Below are 9,267 nucleotides of genomic sequence, written 5' to 3'. Positions count from 1 at the left end.
AGACAGAGACAGAGAGAGAGAGACAGAGACAGAGAGAGACAGAGACAGAGAGACAGAGAGAGAGACAGAGACAGAGAGAGACAGAGACAGAGAGAGACAGAGAGAGAGAGAGAAAGAGAGAGACAGACACAGAGAGAGACAGAGAGAAAGAGAGAGACAGACACAGAGAGAGACAGAGAGAGAAAGAGAGAGACAGAGACAGAGACAGACAGAGACAGAGAGACAGAGAGAGAGAGAAAGAGAGAGACAGACACACACACAGAGAGAGACAGAGACAGAGAGAGACAGAGACAGACACAGAGAGAGAGACAGAGACAGAGAGAGACAGAGAGAGACACAGAGAGAGAGACAGAGAAAGAGAGAGACAGAGAGAGAGAGACACACACACAGAGAGAGAGAGACAGAGACAGAGAGAGACAGAGACAGACAGAGACAGAGACAGAGAGAGACAGAGAGAGAGAGAGACAGAGAGAGAGAGAAAGAGAGAGACAGACACAGAGAGAGAGAGAGACAGAGAATGGTTAAAAGGCACCAAGAACTAAGGGATGCTGGAGGGCAGCTGATTAATTCCGCGTTTCTCAACCTGCCCCCTTCTCATCCAGCACTTTCCTCCTTGCACCAGCCTGGCCCTGCTCCATGTTCCCGGGGAGCCTTGGGGCCTGAGGACCAGATATCATTGTGTATCAGTGATTGGGTGACCTCTGCAGATGCCATACGCTAAATAAATAAATGACCAGACCTTCTTCACGGCCCCTGGCTATGGCCAGTTGCTACTGCATCCCTTTCTATGGCTCACAGCCCTTTTGTAGGGGAGGGGGCCTCCCTTTCCCGTTCTCCCACCCTAGGCAGGAGCTGATAATAGAATAGAATAGAAAATAGAATATAGAAAATAATAGAATATAGAATAGAATAGAAAATAGAATAGAGAATAGAATGAATAGAGAATAGAATATAGAAAATAGAATAGAATAGAAAATAGAATAGAATAGAAAATAGAATATAGAATATAGAAAAGAATAGAATAGAATATAGAATAGAGAATAGAATAGAAAATAGAATAGAGAATAGAATATAGAAACTAGAAAATAGAATAGAAAATAGAATATAGAAAAGAATAGAATATAGAAAAGAATAGAATAGAATATAGAATAGAATATAGAATAGAATAGAAAATAGAATAGAATAGAATAGAAAATAGAATATAGAATATAGAAAAGAATAGAATAGAAAATAGAATATAGAATATAGAAAAGAATAGAATAGAATATAGAATAGAATATAGAATAGAATATAGAATAGAATATAGAATAGAGTAGAGTAGAGAATAGAGTAGAGTAGAGAATAGAATATAATATAAAATAGAATGGAATGGAATAGCTGAAAGGGACCTTGGAGGTCTTCTAGTCCAGCCCGCTGCTCAAGCAGCATGCAGGTCTCTGTCCTGGTGATCTGGAGATGGTCCCTTGCATCTCTCCCTCCCTGCTAGACCTTCCAGGGTGGGCGGCTTCCCCCCAGGGCAGGGGATCCACAGCCACCCTTCTTGTCGGCACTCAGCTTTGGGCAAGGAAGGCTTCCGGCCTGAGCAGACCTGGGGGCTGGTGGTGATGTAGAAGCCAGAGACGCCAGCTTTCTCCAGGGTGCTCTGCTGGTCCACCACTTTCTGATCCAGCTCCAGGACTATTTTCTCGTCCATCATCCGTTGCTCGGTATGAATCCGCTGCTCCACGGCCTGAGCAAACAACAAACCCAAAAGGCCAAAGAAGAACCACCGTTAACAGCCATTGGCATTTTGAACGATGCTACAAGCCATGGGCAAAGAGGGAAGGGAGCTCTCCACCCCAACGTCACCCCCCCTCAAGGTTACTCCATGAAAGACCAGGCAGGTCCACAGGCACGATCAAAAAAGTCAAGATGGAGGCCAGGACAATGTAGTCAAAATTCCAGTTGAGAACTGAGAAAAGCAACCTGGAATTAAGAAATTTCCTGACAGAATAATTAACCTGTGAAACAGCTTTCCTTTAGAACAGTGGTTCTCAACCTTTTTAATGCCGCGACCACCAACCGGTCGTAAGTCGAGGACTAAACCGGTCGTAAGTCGAGGACTAAACCGGTCGTAAGTCAAGGACTACCCAACCGGTCGTAAGTCGAGGACTTTCCCTGCCCGGGAGCAACGCGCATGCGTGGTTCCGCCCCCTGCGCCAGCCGAGGCGTAGCTGGCAAGCGGCAGAGACGGAGCAGGACGACCACCAGCTGGCCCAGCCCAAGGGAGGTAAGGCACCCGCCAGAAAAGGGAGAAAAATGGCGGACAAAAAAATGGCGGACAGCCTTGCTTGGCGACCCCCATGAAATGGTCGATCGACCCCAAATGGGGTCGCGACCCATAGGTTGAGAACCACTGCTTTAGAAGTTGTGGGTGCTTCATCAATGGAGGCTTTGAAGAAGAGCTTTTAAGAAGACCCTACACCAGGGGTCCCCAACCTGTGGGCAAGTGGCCCGGTAGTGGGCCGTGGCCTGCTGGCCACGGGACAAGCTGGCCAGTGCCTGCATGTGTGCGTGCACACACACACACTCACGGTAGCACCACAATCATGGGGCACGAAAATGGGCTGCCACCGCGCCTTGCGGTGTGAAAATGAGACGACGCGCCTCGGGGTATGAAAACGGGACATTGCCACGCCTTGGGATGTGAAAACAGGATGCAGCTGCGCCTTGGGTGTGAAAACAGGATGCCGAGGGCACACTGCGGGGCGGAAAAACGTACAGCGCTGTGCTGTGCAAGAACGGGGCAGGGCTACTGAGTATCATGCAAGCGCTAGCCCTGCCCCATTTGCGTCACGTGTGCTCGTGGCCCCATGAACGCACGCGCACACATGCGCACGTGTAAAATACTTCTTCCTCCCTTTCTCTCCTGTCTCCAACCGAGAAAGATTGGTGACCTCTGCCCTCTGCCATTCCAGACAGCTACTTGTTTGGAATAGTATAGGTCAGGGGTAGGCCACCTTGGCTCTTTTATGACTCGTGGACTTCAACTCCCAGAATTCCTGAGCCAGCCATGCTGAGGGGAAAGGGAGAGGTTTCTATGCTGAGCTATGTTGGCTCAGGAATTCTGGGAGTTGAAGTCCACAAGTCATAAAGCGGCCTAGCCTAGGCCTAGGCCAGAGGTAGGTAACCTTGGCTCTTTTATGACTCCTGGACTTCAACTCCCAGAATTCCTGAGCCAGCCATGCTGAGGGGAAAGGGAGAGGTTTCTATGCTGAGCTATGTTGACTCAGGAATTCTGGGAGTTGAAGTCCACAAGTCATAAAGCGGCCTAGCCTAGGCCTAGGCCAGAGATAGGTAACCTTGGCTCTTTTATGACTCCTGGACTTCAACTCCCAGAATTCCTGAGCCAGCCATGCTGAGGGGAAAGGGAGTTTCCAAGCTGAGCCATGCTGGCTGAGGAATTCTGGGAGTTGAAGTCCACAAGTCATAAAGCGGCCTAGCCTAGGCCTAGGCCAGAGGTAGGCCACCTTGGCTCTTTTATGACTCGTGGACTTCAACTCCCAGAATTCCTGAGCCAGCCATGCTGAGGGGAAAGGGAGAGGTTTCCAAGCTGAGCCATGCTGGCTGAGGAATTCTGGGAGTTGAAGTCCACGAGTCATAAAAGGGCCAGGTTTGAAGACGTCTGGTCTGGATCCAAGCCCGCAGTTTCATCAAAATGGCCGACTGAGGAATTCTGGGAGTTGAAGTCCACAAGTCATAAAAGGGCCAAGTTTGAAGACCCCTGGCATAGAGCTTGAAAGCATTTCAGCACCACAGAGTTATGGTTTCCTTCCAGCCCTTCCAGGAATGCTGGGAAACCGGTTTGCTGCATTGATGTCACTTCCCCGCTCAGAAGCACTGAAGGGGCATAAAACAAGAGACAGAGCCGCAAAGCTGGTGGGTCAAAAACCTCCAGGGTCTGGATTCAGACCATCCTTCTAATGCTTCTCAAAAGAGTTGTAAGCTCATTTGGATCCAGGTGTACCTGTGAGGGGAAAGTCTCCGTGGATGCAACCAGGTCCAGAGATCAACATCCTGCACTGTGTGTGCTAAAAGTAGGGTCGAGGGAGGAGGAAGCAGCCAGTATGTTTGAATTAGGAAATAGACAGGCCACTTCAACCCTGCTGTAAAGCCTCTTGCGACCTCTGCAGACTTTGGCCTGAATCATCCATCTTACTCTGGGCCAGGGGTCTGCAACCTTAAACACTCAAAGAGCCACTTGGACCCGTTTCCCAGAGAAAAGAAAACACTGGGAGCTGCAAAACTTGTGCAGGCACGCACGCAAGGGATGGGGAGCTTGATTGAAGAGTTTAATTAAAAAGAAATAGAGCCTGCTGTGCATGAGTCCTCTCTTTCTCTCTTTCCTCTCCCTCTCTTTCCTCTCTCTACCTCTCTCTCTCTCCCTCTTTCCTCTCTCTCTCTCCCTTTTTTCTTTCCCTCTCTCTCTCCCTTTCTCCCTACCTCTTTCTCTCTTTCCTCTCCCTCTCTTTCCTCTCTCTACCTCTCTCTCTCCCTATCTTTCCTCTCTCTCTCTCTTTTTTCTTTCCCTCTTTCCCTCTCTCCCTACCTCTTTCTCTCTTTCCTCTCCCTCTTTCCTCTCTTCCTCTCTCTCCCTATCTTTCCTCTCTCTCTCCTTTTTCTTTCCCTTTCCCTCTCTCCCTTTCTCCCTACCTCTTTCTCTCTTTCCTCTCCCTCTCTTTCCTCTCTCTTCCTCTCTCTCCCTATCTTTCCTCTCTCTCTCTTTTTTCTTTCCCTCTTTCCCTCTCTCCCTTTCTCCCTACCTCTTTCTCTTTCCTCTCTTCCTCTCTCCCTATTTTTCCTCTCTCTCCTTTTTCTTTCCCTTTCTCTCTCCCTTTCTCCCTACCTCTTTCTCTTTCCTCTCTTCCTCTCTCTCCCTATTTTTCCTCTCTCCTTTTTCTTTCCCTTTCTCTCTCCCTTTATCCCTACCTCTTTCTCTCTTTCCTCTCCCTCTTTCCTCTCTCTACCTCTCTCTCTCTCCCTATCTTTCCTCTCTCTCTCTCTCTTTTTCTTTCCCTCTTTCTCTCTCTCCCTTTCTCCTTACCTCTTTCTCTCTTTCCTCTCCCTCTCTCTCTCTCTCTCTGAGAGAGAAGGGAAGTGCAAGTGCCTCTCTTTGTCTCTCTCTCTCTGCAAATGGCAGAAGAGGCTGGGGGCCGCAGGTTGCTGACCCGTGCTCTGGGCTGAAGCCCAAAAGGAATAAGTTCCTTCCCACCGAGACTCGTCCCTTAGCGGCTGCGGCCTTTACCTCCATCTCTCGCTGCTGAGCGGCCTTCAGGAGGGGCAGGTTGTGCGGCTGGCAACTCTGCTGGTCTTCCTTGTGTTTGCGAAGGACCTCCTGCTTGAGGGCTGGCGGGAGGAGAAAAACAGAATGAGCCCCCCCCCAAGACGCAGCCCGTCACCCTTCGCTAGTGAAGCGCAAAGACTCGGTGGGCGCGGCCCATTTGTGCGCGCGGCTCACGTACCTCGATGCTCCATCTGCAGTTTGAGCCGCTGGTTGTAGAGGTTTCGCTCGGTCAGATGCTGGATGTCCAGCAGGCCTTGCACGATCTCAAAGACGGTCCCGTCCAGGAGGGCCAAGGACAGGTCGCTGAGGATGGTGTAGGACAGCCTCTGCTGGGAGGAACTGGGATGGGGGGGAGAGGAAACATGGGCATCTCAACCAGGAAAACTCACCCACAGGAGAGGCCAGTGAGTTGGCCTTTTTCTCCCAAGCGTGAGGCTGCTTGCCTTTAAGGACTGCAACAGGGGTTTGGATGCAACTGGGCCCAATCCCCATGACTCTGCATTTCTGCTTGTTGGGTCAAAAATGCTGAAAGCAACCTGCCTCCAGAAGCGGTGAATGCTCCAACACTGGAAGTTTTTAAGACGAGACTGGACAGCCATTTGTCTGAAATGGTATAGGGTCTCCTGCCTGTGCAGGGGGTTGGACTAGATGACCTCCAAGGTCCCTTCCAACTTTGTTATTCTATTCTATTCTATTCTATTCTATTCTATTCTATTCTATTCTATTCTAGTCTTCCTGTTTCCATTCTATTCCATTCCATTCTTTTTTCTATTCTATTCTATTCTATTCTATTCTATTCTATTCTATTCTATTCTATTCTATTCTATTCTATTCTATTCTATTCTATTCTACTCTATTCTATTCTAGCAAGGAGAGAAGCAACCTGGAACTAAGGAGGAATTTCCTGACAGTTAGAACAATTAACCAGTGGAACAACCTGCCTCCAGAAGTGGTGAATGCTCCAACACTGGAAGTTTTTAAGAAGAGACTGGACAGCCATTTGTCTGAAATGGTATAGGGTTTCCTGCCTGAGCAGGGGGTTGGACTCGATGACCTCCAAGGTCCCTTCCAACTTTATTATTATTATTGTTGTTGTTGTTGTTGAAAGCTGGGTTTTCGCAAGCATTAAACCCAGTCAACAGAGGCCATGGCTGTATGCAGACACATAATACACTGCACCCCTGCAAATAGCGTACAGCTGGGGGGGGAGGTTTCTGCACTGAAAGCCCCCCCGATTACCATTTTGTGTTGGGTCCAAGCCTGCCCGTCCCCAGCCCTTATTTCCAAGCCTTCAAACTTTTTTAGCAGAATGGAATAAAGGAATATAGCAGTGATGGCGAACCTTTTAGAGACCGAGTGCCCAAACTGCAACCCAAAACCCACTTATGCATCGTCAGGTGCCGGGTGGGTGTGGCCCATTGGGTGGGCGTGGCCCATTGGGGGGTGTGGCCCATTGGGTGGGCGTGGCTGCGGTGGTAACGGCAGACTGGGTGGGACTAAAAAGTTCAATCAATCAATTTCAACTTTGCAAGATCTTTTTTTTCCCCGCGAGAAGTTGAAATTGACTGATTGATTGAACCTTTTTTTTTTGCACAGGGCAGCGGAGGCCTAAAGCGAAAAGGTTTTATAAAACCCAGTTGAAGGCCTAGGACTGGGGCGATGGCGCGCGTGCCCACAGAGAGGGTTCTGAGTGCCACCTCTGGCACCCGTGCCATAGGTTCGCCACCACTGGAATATAGAGTTGGAAGGGACCTGGGAGATCTTTTAGGAGGAGACCCTTGTCAGTGATGCACAAAAGCAGATTGATCCCCTCGGGTAGATTTGCATCTTCAGGGCCTGCAGTATAATTTGCTCTCCATTTTCCATTTCCGCTGCTACTTCTCAATTGTTTATAGCGCCCTGCCTCTTTGATGGGGGAAACAGAAGGAGTTACCCTGACTAAATAAGGCCAGGCGACAGAGACATATGTGGAAGACAGAGACTTCAAACAGTGGGAGAAGAAAGCAATGAATTTAAAACAGGGGTAGTCAACTTTGGCTCTTTTATGACTCGTGGACTTCAATTCCCAGAATTCCTGAGCCAGTTTAGCTGGCTCAGGAATTCTGGGAGTTGAAGTCCACGAGTCATAAAAGAGCCAAGGTTGACTACCCCTGATTTAAAAGATGTTTTTCTCTTTCTCAATCAGAAAACAATGCAGCGTGTATATTGTAATGGATGTAATGGGACAGGATGAATAGTTTGGGTTTAAAATTTATTGGTCTTTCCAGTCAATGGACTGGACTCAAAGTCTGTCAATGTTGTGCCGCTAAAATCAGAATAATAGACCTGGAAGGGACCTTGGAGGTCTTCTAGTCCAGCCCCCTGCTCAACCAGGAGTCCCTATATCGGGGGTCTTCAAACTTGGCCCTTTTATGATTTGTGGACTTCAACTCCTAGAATTCCTCAGCCAGGCACGCTGGGGGACATGATAGCAGTGTTCCAATATCTCAGGGGCTGCCCCAAAGAAGAGGCAGTCAAGCTCTTCTCCAAAGCGCCTGAAGGCAGGACAAGAAGCAACTGGTGGAAACTGATCAAGGAGAGAAGCAACCTGGAACTAAGGAGGAATTTCCTGACAGTTAGAACAATTAACCAGTGGAACAACCTGCCTCCAGAAGCGGTGAATGCTCCAACACTGGAAGTTTTTAAGAACAGACTGGACTGCCATTTGTCTGAAATGGTATAGGGTTTCCTGCCTGAGCAGGAGGTTGGACTAGATGACCTCCAAGATCCCTTTCAACTTTATTATTATTATTATTATTATTATTATTATTATTATTATTATTATTAAGACCCCTGCCCTATATCATTTCAGACCAGTGGCTGTCCAGTCTCTTCTTAAAAACATTGAGTGAAGAAGCAGCCACAATGTCTGGAGGCAAGCTGTTTCATCTGTGAGCTATTAGACTCAGTCCTACTGGACAATGGGACAAACCAAGGTCTACCCTAAACACAGTCAAGCCTGCTTCCAACCCCTGACTTTAGGAAGCCAACAGCAGACCGCTCAGCTGCTCAGCAGGACTGGAGTGCTTAGTGGAGCTTCTGTAACAGACAATTCACGTCCAAGGAGCTGTGGCTACCTTGCATAAAATGACGCATAGGCAGCTTTAGTGATGAGTTTGGTCGCTTCCCAGAGACCTGTGTGTGGCCAAGGCTGTAGGCCACCCAGGTGGAGCGGAGCAGGTGCCCTCTGATAGGAGGAGAAGGTAGGTGGGTCATCTCCTTGGGAATTCTGCTGGCTTTATGACTTCATCCCTGCAGGCTAAAGCGTCAGTTACTGACAGTTATCAGACTGAAGATGCCATCCTGGAGATACGCTGCTCTTCCATGGGACTCTGGGGAAGCTTCCCTCCATTTGTGGCCCACTCCCAGAGGGGCGAGTGAGGGAGAGAGTTGGGGTTAGATTTAGGGTGGGGGGTCTGGGTGAAAGAGCGAGGGGCAGGCTGAAGGGGAGGGGGAGGGTGGGAGGGTGAGGACCAGGGCAGGGGGGCAGGGAGGGGAAGGAGAGAAAGAGAAGGTAAAAGGGGGAGGGGGCGGGAGGCGAGTGGGAAAGGAAGATGGGGAAGGGGAGATGAGGGTGGGGGGCCGGCAAAGATCTTTTCTGGAAAAGTTCATGTTAGGAAGTTGCTCTTCCTTGGACCCGGCCTGAAATCCGCCTCCCCCCCATTTCAGAGGCGGCTTCACACGGCCTGATAGCCAAACCAGCATTAAGACCCCCCCCCAAAAAAACCAGGCCCACTTGGGGGCTTCCGGGTGGCTCCCTCTTGGCCTCCCCCAGACCAGGTGGGGAAAACCCCACGGTCGCAGGGCTGGAGCCTGGGGCAGAGCGAGAGAAGTGCCCGCCGGCCAGTCCTGCTGCCCTGAGCGAAGCCCCTTCCTCCTCCTCCTCCTCTCCCGCCCACCCACCC

General features: G+C 49.6%; 1 protein-coding gene across 1 annotated transcript in view; it reads right to left on the bottom strand.

Moving 5' to 3' along the window:
- Positions 1-594: 594 nt before the first annotated feature.
- LOC114923468 (scavenger receptor class F member 2-like) overlaps positions 595-9,267 on the bottom strand; it is a gene marked incomplete at its 5' end in the record, with an annotated part of 17,149 nt that continues 8,476 nt past the window's right edge. The window contains 4 exons of the mRNA XM_029286493.1: positions 595-717; positions 1,589-1,729; positions 5,285-5,385; positions 5,502-5,662. Of these exons, the coding sequence (XP_029142326.1) occupies positions 595-717; positions 1,589-1,729; positions 5,285-5,385; positions 5,502-5,662 (526 nt within the window). The remainder of the gene's footprint in view (positions 718-1,588; positions 1,730-5,284; positions 5,386-5,501; positions 5,663-9,267) is intronic.

Source organism: Protobothrops mucrosquamatus, unplaced genomic scaffold, assembly GCF_001527695.2.
Source record: "Protobothrops mucrosquamatus isolate PMUCROS unplaced genomic scaffold, P.Mucros_1.0 scaffold3878, whole genome shotgun sequence".
In the NCBI taxonomy this organism is placed as follows: domain Eukaryota; kingdom Metazoa; phylum Chordata; class Lepidosauria; order Squamata; family Viperidae; genus Protobothrops; species Protobothrops mucrosquamatus.
The sequence above is the reverse complement of the archived record's forward strand: the minus strand, read 5'-3'. Positions and strand labels throughout refer to the sequence as shown.